Source organism: Scardinius erythrophthalmus, assembly GCF_964197995.2.
Source record: "Scardinius erythrophthalmus genome assembly, chromosome: 15".
NCBI classification, from domain to species: domain Eukaryota; kingdom Metazoa; phylum Chordata; class Actinopteri; order Cypriniformes; family Leuciscidae; genus Scardinius; species Scardinius erythrophthalmus.
This window is the reverse complement of record NC_138235.1, coordinates 11,160,130-11,173,771: the sequence shown is the minus strand read 5'-3', so window position 1 is coordinate 11,173,771 and position 13,642 is coordinate 11,160,130. Positions and strand designations below refer to the sequence as shown.

Below are 13,642 nucleotides of genomic sequence, written 5' to 3'. Positions count from 1 at the left end.
GGCGGTTGGTCGGTGTGGTATTAGTCCCGCCCCTCCTCCACTGTGATTGGACGGTTGGGTAAAAAGTGACAGTGATGAGTGCTGCGTTTTACCCAAAGCTTAACATTCTTCAACTCTCGGCGACCAGTAAAAAAATGCCATTAAAAACAATTGAAAAAATACGGCAGCTGCGTGAAAAAACGCTTTGGTGGACACACGGTCTAAAGGAGAGGTTTAGCTGAATGTTCAGGCTGCTCTTTTCCATATAATGAGATCATTCATCGACCAACATTATAAAACGATTAAAGCTTTGTGTGAGGAACAGGCTGAAAGATAATCTTCTCTGCTTAAGCTTTCACAGCCACAGTGATATTCAGAACAACAGCATTATTGGGAGTATGATATTGCTTTTATACAGCAGATCAATAAACAAAATCCTTGAATTTTAGACACAATATTATCAGTTACTTTCTCTCTGCCAGCTAAAATAATTCTAAACCAAGTCAGTGCAGAATCAACACACTGTGTGTCAGGCTGATGAAGTCCTTTGTCTCAATGTCTATTGTTCAAGCTGAATGTTAACTGAAATCCCTCACTAATACTGCAGTGTGTTATGGGATATCTCCACACTGACTCTCAGCGGATGCTTTTGCAGGGTGTTGGGCTGGAACCTGTTCAAACTGGCCGAGCCCAAGCGGCCCCTGAAGCCTCACAGGAAGGAGAGGAAGAAGGTGACCGCTCAAAACCTCTCCGATGGAGACATCAGACTCCTGGTCAACATTATCAGAGGATACGACATCCCTGTCCGCAGACATTATGCCAGGTACCCCTACACCCAGGGAAATTAACCGATAAGAAGAATGCTTTCTCTCATGTATTGTTTGCTGTATTTTCAGCAAACCACCTGTGTCGGCTAAGTCTGGACGATCATTCACAGAGCCATTTCCAGCTCCTGTGTCGTCCCAGGGCAGTGAGTGGCCCTTCGGACAGGTAACAGCATGACGGCATCACTGCACCAATCCTGTACCTTTACTTGTAATTATATTTAAAAGTGCAGAAAGCGATTTCTGAGAGACACTGTTTATATTAGAAATCGACACCCAAACAAACACACCCCTCCCTATGATGCTCCGCCCCTAAAATAACTACAACTATGTTTCAACAACAACAGCATATGTTGATTCCAAAACCAGTGTTATTCAGGTATCGAGTAAACATAAAGGAACATCTGAGTCCATTTTCAGTCCTACCCGCTCTCTGAAGTCCCTACAGCGCTGGAAAGCTTTTCGAATACTAACACTAGCCCAAATTTATTCATGACCTTTTTCCTCTTTGGTAATATCTCAGCTATATCTCTTTCTGTAGTCTTTCTACAAATGTCCAGCTTGTTCACCCTCTCTTTCCCCCCCATCATGAGCAGATACACCTCCTACCAATTGAGTGTCCGTGGACCGGTCCGGTCCTCTTTGTACATAGAAACACTATGTACACCATAGAAACTCTTTTACACCATAGAAACACCATATTTTTTTTCAGCTCATACACAGAACAGACATCTAGCAAATAATCACATTTTCATATCAGAAATCGCTTACTGCAGCTTTAGCTATATCTGTGTGTTGATGTATGTGTGTTTTAGCCTCTGATCAGGCCGTTTGTGGAGGTGTCTTTCCAGCGTTCAGTGCTTCAGACGTCCACCGCCGAGGGTCCAAACCCCTGCTGGAACGAGGAGATTGTTCTGCCGTTCAGGTCAGGCTCTGAGAGCCGGTGTAACATCACATCAGCTCTGTTCTTAAACCTAGTGAACGGCTTGCTGTCTACATAGGCTGCTGTCTTCCTGACTGAAACCAAACCTTAACCGTGGCTCATTTGAAACACTCTGCATAGTCAGCGGCTCCAAGCAACACACAAATAGCATGTTGCTAAACTAATAACACAATAGTCTAACAAGCATAAAAATCTACAGCACATAGAACAAAATGGGGGTAAAATAGGTATTTTTTTCTTGATATTCTTCAGTATTGAATTAAACGTACATATTTTTTAAAAATTAATATTTATAATTTCTCTTGAAAATGTATATATTTTTTTCTTGATATTCTCTAGTATTGAATAAAGCACAAGTCTTAAAAAAAAAAAAGTGCATCAGTAGTATCTATTATTTCTTGACAGATTTTATTTTATTAATATTGTCCGGTATTTAATGAAACATACTTAATATTTATTAATTTATTAATGCATACTTAATATTTATTATTTCTTTGAACAAAATGTATTTTTATTGATATTTTCCTGTATTGAATGAGTCATAAAGATAAAAAAAATACAGTAATAATATTTATTATTTTCTTTTAACAAAATAGAATTTTTATAAATTTTTTATAGATATTCTCCGGTATTTAATGAAGCATAAAGATTAAAATAATACATTAATAATATTTATTATTTCTTTGAACAAATTTGTATTGAAATTCTCCGGTACTGAATGAAGCATAAAGATAAAAAAAAAAAGAATAATATTTATTATTTATTTGAACAGAATATCTATTTTTTAATTGATATTCCCCAGTATTGAATGATGCATAAGTATATATATATTTTTAAATAAATGTATATTAATAATATTTATTTCTCTTGAAAATTTTCCATTTCTTCATAGTTCCTTTTTTTCATTGTGCGATGATACAATTTGGCCAAACATGAGGTGTCTTAGAAGGCCACATAATGTCCCTTCATATTGGGAGTGCACTTATGATGCCTTAAAATGCTGGATTGGTAGGCAGTTTTTAGTCAGAAGTGTTATCTCCTCAGTTTTCACATTGAGCTGAAGTATATTATCATGATGTGAATCATCTAGTTTTCCTCGATCTCACTCAGTGCTCCAAACGGAGACTACAGCTCCACCAGTCTGCAGTCGGTCAGAGACGAGGTCTTCATCAACATCTTCGACGAGGTTCTCTGTGATGTGGTGGAGGTGAGAAACATTCAGAAGTGTGTCATGTTAATCTTCATGATGTGATGATGACATGAGCGGTCGGTCTTCACTCCTTCAGGACGAGAGGGAGAGAGGAAACACCATTCACACCCGTATAGAGAGGCACTGGCTCGGCTCCATCAAGATTCCCTTCAGCACCATCTACCTGCAGTCTCGGGCAAGATGCTACACGCTAATACTTCATACTAACTCTCTCATTCAACATTTCTAGTAGAAACTGTCATGTTAAGGAATGAAGTACAAGATTTCATGCATCAATGGAAACCCAAACCCTTTTTGGGTGTGTTCACATGTGGCAGGTTTGGTTCAATTAAAACAAACTCTGGTGCGATTGCTCTGTTAGTGCAGTTCATTTGAGTATATTACTAGTATAGCGGTACAGTTCAACTATTTTAGTGTCCACACCAACGGATGATATTGTTCTGTTTATTCTAAGCGCACACTCCAGTTTTGTAAAAGCTCTTTAAAGCAGGATGGATTCTGATTGGCTGTCAATGGTAATATCATTCATCAGCTGGAAAAAAAAGAAATCGTTCTGAAAGTTATTCCGACCATATTGTTTCACTGTGCCGTTATGGTTATAGTTGTGGTGTGGACTATGCTATTCTTTAATATTTAGAACGATTTTTAGAACTATATCTTTACAGGTATAGTCCTTGGTGTGAATGTGCCTTAAGTGTAAACCGCGCACACCAAAAAAGTAGACCAAGATCCACTTCCAAATGCATTCTGCTGCGGTTCGACTGAAATATGAACTCAACACTGAGCAAAGACATCTAAACAAACCAAAAACAGGACGTGATGTTACAAGATGCGACCCTAAAAAGGTCTGAATGCTCCAGTATACCCGTTTTTTCTCACTATAGTCGTGATGTTTCCCATCACAGTTCAGTTCAGGATCAGAACCACGTCTCCTCACAGCAGATCTTCATTTGTGTGTGTGTGATAAAGGGATTCCTGACGCTGTTTTATCTCATTTAACCGTTTTATAAGCTCTTCACGAGTTCTCAGCTGATCAAAATATCATCATATGTAGATACACACATACAACGAGCGCATTTATCCCTGAACACAGCATTGTTTTGTGTCATTCTGTTGCAAATTATACGTCATAAAAGCTGTTCGCACCAAAATAGCAAAGAGAACCGAACTACAAGTGTGAACACACCCTTTAGATTAGATTGGCTATTTTATTTCAGTGAAGCTGAAAATATCCAGGTTTGATTGATTGTGATCTTTGTTTAGTTGAATTTGTACGTTGTGTGTTTAGATTGACGGGACGTTTAAGGTGTCCACTCCTCCAGTGCTGCTGGGATACAGTAAGGAGCGAAGTTTGGGCAGTGAAGGGGGATATGACACCATCCGCAGCCTGAGCGAAGGCACCTTCCTCAGCCTCTTCATCACCATTGAACCCCAGCTGGTGCCTGGAGACACCATCAGAGAGAAGGTACAGGAGCATGTGTGAGGATGCAAATGAGCTTATGCATTTTAATTCTCATCTTCTTAACCAAAACGGCTTTTAGGAGTAAAGTACGATTTGTATCACTTTTTTTCAGTATTGTTTTCTCTCTCTCTCTGTTCGTTCTTGTCTTCGGACTGCTTTTAATAGATGAAGGAAATAAAGGTAACAGAGATTTGGAGTCTGATATCCCAGATATCCTAGTTTTATTAAGGAATATTCTGGGATCAGTACAAGTTCAGCAATGCTGTCGATTACCACAGGAAATATTTTCGACTTATCCCTCAATTACAATAAAATACACACTTTTCTTGGAGTATGACCAACATATTTTAACGTTTTATGTTAAGATGAGATCAATGTTGTAACATTTATTAGTAGCCTTGTCTGTGTAAAGTCATAATGCCAGTAAACAGAGATTTTCACATGAAATGCACATGTCAGAAAGAGACAGGATCCACCCACAGGAAGCCAGAACTGTAGCCCGCCTCTAAAAGGACCATTTAGAAACTTCACAGCTCATATAAAACACTTTTGAAGCAGATAAATTAATCGAAGTGCTTTAACAAACACACATTTCTATTTGAAACATTTCAGAATGTCTTTCGCCATAGACTTTGATTGTACGTAAGTGCATTACACGATTTGTGTTTGTTTTCACTAATGGAGAGATAAGTTGAAATTATTTTCTGTCGTGATCGACAGCATCTGTGAGCATTAAAGAGCTTTACTTGCATTACTTGTAGCTTTACCCAGAACATCCCTGTGAGTGTTGTGTGTTTAGTGGAGCTCTGTTTAGATCAGTAAGAGTAATATCTCTCTAGCGTATAAAGAGTTTATACGCTACCATTCAGAAGTTTGGGGTCAGTTAGATTTTTTTTCTTCTTAAGAAATAAATAGTTTAATTCAGCAGGGATGCCATAAAGTGATAGTAAACATGTTTATAATGTTAAAATAATGAAAAAATGTATCATGGTTTCCACACAAAAATGAAGTAGCACAGCTGTTTTCAACTTAATGATAATAAGAAATGTTTCTTGAGCAGGATCATGTGACACGGAAGACAAGAGTAATGATGCTGACAATTCAGCTTTGATCACTAGAATAAATTACATTTTACAGTATATTGAATGGAAAACTAAGGATGCTTGTGTCCGCCACTGAATAAAAAAAGGCCATTTTTTTTATCTCATAATATTTTTTACTCACAATTCTGACTTTTCTTCTCGCAATTGTGTGATATCAAGTCGCAAATGCAAATTAATAAAGTCAGATTTGTGGGAAAAAGTGGGAATTGAGAGGAAAAAAGTCAGAATTGTGAGGGGGGGGGGAAAGTGGGAATTGTGAAGAAAAAGTGAGAATTATGAGGAAAAAAGTGAGAATTGTGAGGGGAAGAAAGTGGGAATTGTGAGATGAAAAAAGTGGGAATTGTGAGGGGAAAAAAGTGGGAATTGTGAGGGGAAAAAAGTGGGAATTGTGAGATGAAAAAAGTGGGAATTGTGAGGGGAAAAAAGTGGGAATTGTGAAGAAAAAGTGAGAATTATGAGGAAAAAAGTGAGAATTGTGAGGGGAATAAAGTGGGAATTGTGTGGGGGAAAAGTGGGAATTGTGAGGGGAAAAAAAGTGGGAATTTTGAGAGGGGAAAGTGGGAATTGTGAAAAAAGTGAGAATTGAGAGAAAGTCAGAATTGTGAGAAAAAAGTGGGAATTTTGAGGGGGAAAAAAAGTCAGAATTGAGAGAAAAAAGTCAGAATTGTGAAGAAAAAGCGAGAATTGTGAGAAAAAAATCAGAATTGTGAGATAAAAGTTGCAATTATCTTTTTTTTTTATTCCATGTCTGAAACAAGCTTCCATAGAAAACAGTTATTTTTAATTGTGATAATATTTCACAGTATTTCTGTTTTTACTGAAGTTTTGATTGGTGAGCATAAAAGATTTCTTTCAAAAACATAAAAAAATCACACCGACCCCAAACGGTAGTGGATGTACTGTATCTAAGATTAGCAATGTGTAAAATTAACATTTTGCTCAAATGAATTAATGTAAGAGAAAGCACTGTGCTAAATGACCTCTGACCTTTCCCTCCTCTCAGTTTGACACTCAGGAAGTTGAGCGTTTGCTGATAGCGAGTGAAGTCTTTGAGAAGGAGGCAAGCCGGCATTTCCCCGACCGGCCCTGTCTCTCCACCGTCATCGACATCAACGGCAAAACCGTGTTCGTCACACGCTTCATACGACCTCTGAACCCTCCGCAGGAGCTGCTGGACGCCTTCCCCAACAGCCCTCAGGAGACCGCGGTCCGTACACACACACACACACACACACACACGTTCTGTGGCACTCCTTCTCTGGTGTCTTTCTGCTCATCCTCCCGTTCTGTCTCTCCTCAGGAGTTAGTTGCGCGATACGTGTCGCTCGTTCCCTCTCTTCCAGACAGCGTGTCGTTCGCAGGAGTCTGTGACTTATGGAGCACGTGCGACGTGAGGCGTTTCTCTCATCACTTGCTTCTGTTCTTTGAGTTTGTGTTATATATATATATGTGTGTGTTATATATATATATATATATACAGTCAAACCAAAATATATTCAGACACCTTCAACATTTCTCACATTATCACAGTTTATTCACTATAGTTTAGAAAATGGTGCTAAAATATGAGCAGAACTCAGAGTGATCAGATCAGTTGATATTTCACTGGTTTTGTCCGTCCTTCTGTTAGACTGTCTCACAGACGAGTTATGTTGAATATCTGTTCTATTTAACTACACAGTTAGAAAATACCAGTTTAGCTCAACCAGTTACCAAGCAATGCTTCATTGTGTTCAGTCTGTGTGTTAAAAGGTCGCATTAGCAGTTAAAGAAAAAACACTTCAGGTCAGATCAAAGTGTCTGAATCATATTTGGTCCTAAATTTTTATAAATTTGACTGGTAGTCACTGAATGAAGAATATTTGGGTATAAAATGTCACAGTTTACTCCTCACTTACATAAATGAACTATAGTGTCCTGCACCCACTAGTAAAAAGATATACTAGTAAAAAAAAATCGTAAAAATTATTCGGTGTCTGAATAATTTTTAATTTGACTATATATATATATATATGCCCAATGTTTAATTTGTGCTGTTTTTAGCAATTCCTAACGCTGCTAGCTGGCGATGAGGAGGAGCATGCTGTTCTGCTCTGTAACTACTTCCTGTCAATGGGGAAACGGGCCTGGCTGATCATAGGATCCGCCATTCCTGAGGTGAGTCTCAGTCACAGGCTTCCAAGCTAATCGTGTTGTCAGAATCAGAATGTGTCACGTGACGATGAAAGATTTCGCATCAGATTCAAGTTGGTCACACGAATTCGCCACACTGACCAACAGAAAGCTTGGTTTGAACCACAGTGACTTGTGTGTGAGCTGTGCTTCATATGATACGTCGCTACACTATTGACAGAAGACAAGGACCGTTTTTTTGCTAAATGACCCACTTGCTATGCTAATGTGACCGCATCTGAAAGAATTAGTGGACAGTCACATCTTTCTCATCTCTGTGTTAGAGAGACTGACAACAGACATCAATGGAAATCAGTGGAGATGTGTTTTTGTTTGACGCCTGTGTCACTGTTTCAGGGCCCTACGGCGTACGTGTTGACGTATGAGCAGAACCGCTATCTGATCTGGAATCCCAGCACCGGGCAGCACTACGGGCAGTACGACATATTCTGCCCCCTACAGGCCATCGGCTGCCTGATCAACTCCGACAACGTTAGTATCACCGCATAAAACTCACACAACTGACCTAATCTGTGCTAAAATACATATTACAATCCATTTAAAACGCACTGCTGTTCAAAAGTTTGGAATAATTAAGATTTTTTATTGTTTTTAAGTCTCTTCTGCTCACCAAGACTGCATTTATATTATTAAAAACGCAGTAAAACAGTAGTATTGTGAAATATTATTACCATTTAAAATAACTGTTTTCTATGTAAATTTATTGTAAACTGTAATTCATTCCTGTGATCAAAGCTGAATTTTCAGCATCATTACTCCAGTCTTCAGTGTCACATGATCCTCCGGAAATCACTCTGATATGATGATTTGATGCTCAAGAAACATTTAGTATTATTATTATCAATGTTGAAAACAGAATTTCAAAATTCAAAAATTCAACAATAATATGCATCGAAATGCATTTAATATGACAATGTGTATAAAACAGTAACAAATTGCTCAAAAGTTAGAAAATTCCTGTTTATTTGTACGTATCTGCCATCAGACAGTCTGACGTCGTTGCTACAGGTTTGCGTCTTGCTTCAGACTTGACTGACATGTGCATTCTGACATAACTAGCTTGCTAACCATTCACTCTTTTTTTCTGCTCACTGTAAATTAAGATACAAGGAGCAAAATACAAGGTTTATGTCAGTAGTTGCATATTCATAACAGTGACAACAGCTTATTTAGAAAAGACATTGCTAGTGTGTCGATTCAGTTCAAATCCACATGTTCAAAAAATTTACATAATTCGTCAATGCCTGTTTGTCATGTATAATACATCAACCGCTCGCAATGTGGCACAACGGACTCTAATTTCATCTGATGTGGTGAAGTGTAGTCGTCATTTCCCAGTCTTATTTATAAACCGGATGAAAACTAAATAGCAGCCACTGTTTTCAGGGGAAAAAAAGATGCATATTAAGAGAGAAACATTTGCATTTGTGGAGCGATCTGGATCTGACACTACAACTACAAACAAAGCACTCCACAAAACCAGAAGTCTCATTAATAGTCAGAAGTGGTTAATTAACTTTTATTTGTGTAGGTTGTGGAAACTGTGATACACTACCATTCAAAGGTTTGGGATAAGATTCATAATATATATATATATATATATATATATATATATATATATATATATATATATATATATATATATATATATCAGCAGGGACACATTAAATTGATTAAAAGTGACAGTAAAGACTTTGATAATGTCACAAAAGATTTCTATTTCAAATAAATGTTGTTTCAATGTTTCCACAACTGTTTTCAACATTGATGATAATCAGAAATGATCACAGGAATAAATGACACTTAAAAATATATACACAGAAAATTTTAAATTGTAATAATATTTGGTTACTCTTTATTTTAAGGTGTCATTGTTCCAATGTAATTATATATTTAAGTACTGAGTAATAATAATTTACAGCATGTACTTACGGGTTAGGGTAGGATTAGGGTTTGGTTGAGGGTTAGTTGCATGTAATTATGCATAATTTACTGTTATTACTATGGTAAGTACATGTAACATATGTAACAATGATACTGTAAAATAAAGTGTTACCTAATATTTCTCAATATTTACTTTATTTTTGATCAAATAAATGCAACCTTGGTGAGCAGAAGAGCCTGAAAAACATAAAAAAAATATTTAAAAACTTTTGACTTGTTTGCACAAAAATGCAATTTCTGTCTAAGCTGCACTGAAGTTGATTCCAGTATGTTTTGACTTTTATTTTATGTGATGTGGTCAAATAGTGTATGATTATTCGTATATTTGTGTCCGTGTGTCTCAGGTGTGGTTTAATATCCAGCCGTACGCTGCACCCGTGAGAATGAGTTTTGATGTCTCTAAGCCAAAGCTCTGGAAACCGTTTTTCTCGCGCTCGTTCCCTGACCCCGGCCTCTCTAGTGTGCAGGTGAGGACGGCTCCACCAATCACAGGCCTCCATTTAACAGAGTCACACATTGTGTTGTCAGAATTGATTTTGAGTGATGTTTTTCAGCCGGAGGCACTAGTGTACAGACACACGGACAAAGCAGCTGCCGAGGAGTTACAAGACAGGTTAGTTGTAAAAGCCTTGTTTAGACACGCACCAGTTCAGGGGTGTGAACACTTATGCAGTTTTTTTAAATCTCTTTTCTCTGAAATATGTCACTTTGCAATTTTTACATTAAACATGCTAAAGGTCTGATATGATTTATCTTTATTTCATGTTTTTTTAGTGATGCACGATATATCGGCCACCATATCGGTATCGGCCAATATATGTTCATTTTTAATGTTTTCGTTATCGGCCTGACAAGAAGATTTGGCATATATAAAATAAAGCCGATAAATAATGTATTATTTCCTTCAGCTGAGACACTTCAGATGCGCTCTGTTCAACATGATGGTTTTGAATTGCTTGAAATATGATTGGAATCACTTTGAAAACGAAAATACAATTAATGCAACACAAGTCTGTCATATCGGCTACATCAAAAAACATCCTTATAATTGTGTGCTTGGGACGTGGATTTTAATGGGGAGACTTTTGTTTTTGTAATCAGGCTCTCAAATTTTTTTATAAAAATTTGGATTTAGATTTATTGGCCAATATATCGGTTATCATCTTTCAAAAAGAGTTGAATTAAGAAGAATTATCGGTATCGGCCAAAATGATCATATCTGTGCATTCCTAACTTTTTTACATCACAATAATCAACTGTTTTAACAGGGGTGTGTAGACTTTACATATCCACTGTAGGCACACATATTCTAGGGCATGTTATGAAATGATATTCATGCAGTAATCATCTGTGCTGTGATGTAGGATAGAGAAGGTTTTGAGGGAGAAGATCATGGACTGGCGTCCACGTCGCCCTACTCGCTGGAACCGCTACTGCATCTCTACGCTACGCCAGTTCCTGCCAAAATTAGAGCTGAGCGGAGGACGAGAGGTGGCTGAGGAACATCGCCTCGAGCTGCAAAGCCTTCTGGGAGAATACAGGGTGAGTGCTCTGATAGAAATAATGCTGTTAAATGTTCCCTGGTTTTGTGTTTCTTGTTTTTGCTGTTTGGACTTTTATTTTGAAGTGTATTTTCTGTTCCCATCGTTCCCAATGTTCACATCCTCTGTTTAGTTCCTGGTATACTTTGTTTCTATAGTTACCCTTGTTTGTTGTTGCCATAGTGATTGATTACCCTCACCTGTTGCTAGTTAGCCTCTCGTTATCCTGCGGATTGTTTCCCTTGTTCAGTGTCTGATGTTGTTGTCCTTTGTGAATGTATCGTGTGCGTCGTTGTCAGTTGTTTTTGTCTGACTTTCCCTGTTTTTGTATTTACTCTGTGTTTGTCTACTTCTCCCTGTCCCGTGCATGGATTCACTCTTGTTTTGTTTGTGTAAATAAATGTTTATGTTGCAATCCTGATCTCCGTCTCTCTGAAACACTCACATAGCGTGACATGCAGCCCAATTGCCAGCTCGTTTTGCTAACACTGTTCTCAGATCAGTATAAGGGCCAGGCGTGCTCATTGAGATGATATTTAATCATACATGTTAATTGTTCTGTTTCAGATATCTGGGTTTCCCCTGCACCTTCCTTTCTCAGAGATTCGGCCAATCATTGAAGCCGTTCACAGCACAGGGGTTCATAAGGCCGAAGCGCCAAACGTCGAGTTTGCCCTGGCGGTCCACGTGCACCCGTACCCCGGTAACGTGCTCTCCGTTTGGGTCTACATCGCCTCCCTGCTCAGTGCACACTAGATCTCAGCAGAGCAATAATATAAAGACTTCTAGATATGCTGTATATGAAATCAATGTCATACATTTTTGATTTTGTAGTGCTCCTGTGCCTGCCAGTGTGTTTTAACACTACGTCTACTAATACTAGTTCTCTTATTTATTTTTAAAGAGTCTATGATGTTATTTATATGTGATTTTAAAACTTTTATACATTTTTATTCTGTATGTTTTTCGTGCTTGTACTGAACCGATTTGTATGAAATAATTTAAGACAATTTTTATTACACTAGATTGCTAAGTTTGTACTTTTTTTCCCTAGTATCATTCTTTTAGGGTGAATCTCACAAAACCCACCAAGAACGTGTCTAGGTCATATTGCACTTTCATATTTTCTTTTGATAATGAGGTAAAATATCACCTGAATATGTTCTTTACAGTTGAATACTTTATTCCTTTATAGATAGTTTTATATTTTAACTGTACTGGTTCAAGCTGAGGTAAGCACACTACTGAACTGATTCAGTTGATTGTTGAGGCACAATTAAGTGTCGAAATAGCACATTATGCAATATTTGTGCTACAGAATAAAATGGTGCAGATGCTTTTAACTGTTCTCTGCTTTGCATGTGAAATTGTAAATCTTTTAAGAGACTCTTTAGTACAGAGAGATGTTATCACTGTGTGTGACTGATGTATTCGTCTGCCTCAGACAGACAGAAACGGATCTGTCAGCTGTTATCAGCTGTGTTTGGTTGGAACTTGTTGGGTCTTGCAGGTGTTTTTTGGTTATTAGTATCAGTGTGTTGATTTCAGGCTTATCAAACTTTGTGAACTTCCTGATGACAGTTTTACAGCAAGATGCTTCACTCTTTACCTGGACACTTCATAGATACTGTTTGTTTGGCTCCTCTTTTTCCGAGGATCAAAATCTTGCTTTTTCAAATATTACCTTTATTATTGGTGTGTTTTATAGCTGTTTGTGAATGTAAAACGTCTGCAAAGTTTTAAATATCAAAGTCCATAACAAATGAAGTTTTTGTCTCCTAACAGAAAAATAAAAAAATTCTGAACTGGCGAGACCAATCAAAACAGACCTCTGCTCTGACCAATCAAAGCACAGTAGATCATTTACAGCAGACTGGGCCATCTGACCAATCAGAGCAGAGTAGACCAATCACAACAGACTGGGCCATCTGACCAATCAGAGCAGAGTAGACCAATCACAACAGACCGGGCCATCTGACCAATCAGAGCAGAGTAGACCAATCACAACAGACTGGGCCATCTGACCAATCAGAGCAGAGTAGACCAATCACAGCAGACTGGGCCATCTGACCAATCAGAGCAGAGTAGACCAATCACAACAGACTGGGCCATCTGACCAATCAGAGCAGAGTAGACCAATCACAACAGACTGGGCCATCTGACCAATCAGAGCAGAGTAGACCAATCACAACAGACTGGGCCATCTGACCAATCAGAGCACAGTAGACCAATCACAACAGACTGGGTCATCTGACCAATCAGAGCACAGTAGATCATTCTCAGCAGACTGGGCCATCTGACCAATCAGAGCAGAGTAGACCAATCACAACAGACTGGGCCATCTGACCAATCAGAGCAGAGTAGACCAATCACAACAAACTGGGCCATCTGACCAATCAGAGCAGAGCAGGTTCTTGGAAAAGCGGGGCTTAGAGAAACTGAA

At 38.2% G+C, this 13,642-nt stretch overlaps 1 protein-coding gene across 1 annotated transcript in view; it reads left to right on the top strand.

Moving 5' to 3' along the window:
* cc2d2a (coiled-coil and C2 domain containing 2A) overlaps nucleotides 1-13,019 on the top strand; it is a 35,962-nt gene extending 22,943 nt beyond the window's left edge. Inside the window, exons 24-37 of the mRNA XM_081387239.1 lie at nucleotides 635-802; nucleotides 876-969; nucleotides 1,619-1,728; nucleotides 2,857-2,953; nucleotides 3,033-3,131; nucleotides 4,245-4,421; nucleotides 6,525-6,728; nucleotides 6,822-6,911; nucleotides 7,565-7,678; nucleotides 8,051-8,185; nucleotides 10,003-10,125; nucleotides 10,213-10,271; nucleotides 11,023-11,200; nucleotides 11,767-13,019. Of these exons, the coding sequence (XP_081243365.1) occupies nucleotides 635-802; nucleotides 876-969; nucleotides 1,619-1,728; nucleotides 2,857-2,953; nucleotides 3,033-3,131; nucleotides 4,245-4,421; nucleotides 6,525-6,728; nucleotides 6,822-6,911; nucleotides 7,565-7,678; nucleotides 8,051-8,185; nucleotides 10,003-10,125; nucleotides 10,213-10,271; nucleotides 11,023-11,200; nucleotides 11,767-11,955 (1,837 nt within the window). The 3' untranslated portion in view covers nucleotides 11,956-13,019. The remainder of the gene's footprint in view (nucleotides 1-634; nucleotides 803-875; nucleotides 970-1,618; nucleotides 1,729-2,856; nucleotides 2,954-3,032; nucleotides 3,132-4,244; nucleotides 4,422-6,524; nucleotides 6,729-6,821; nucleotides 6,912-7,564; nucleotides 7,679-8,050; nucleotides 8,186-10,002; nucleotides 10,126-10,212; nucleotides 10,272-11,022; nucleotides 11,201-11,766) is intronic.
* The last annotated feature ends 623 nt before the right edge of the window (nucleotides 13,020-13,642 follow it).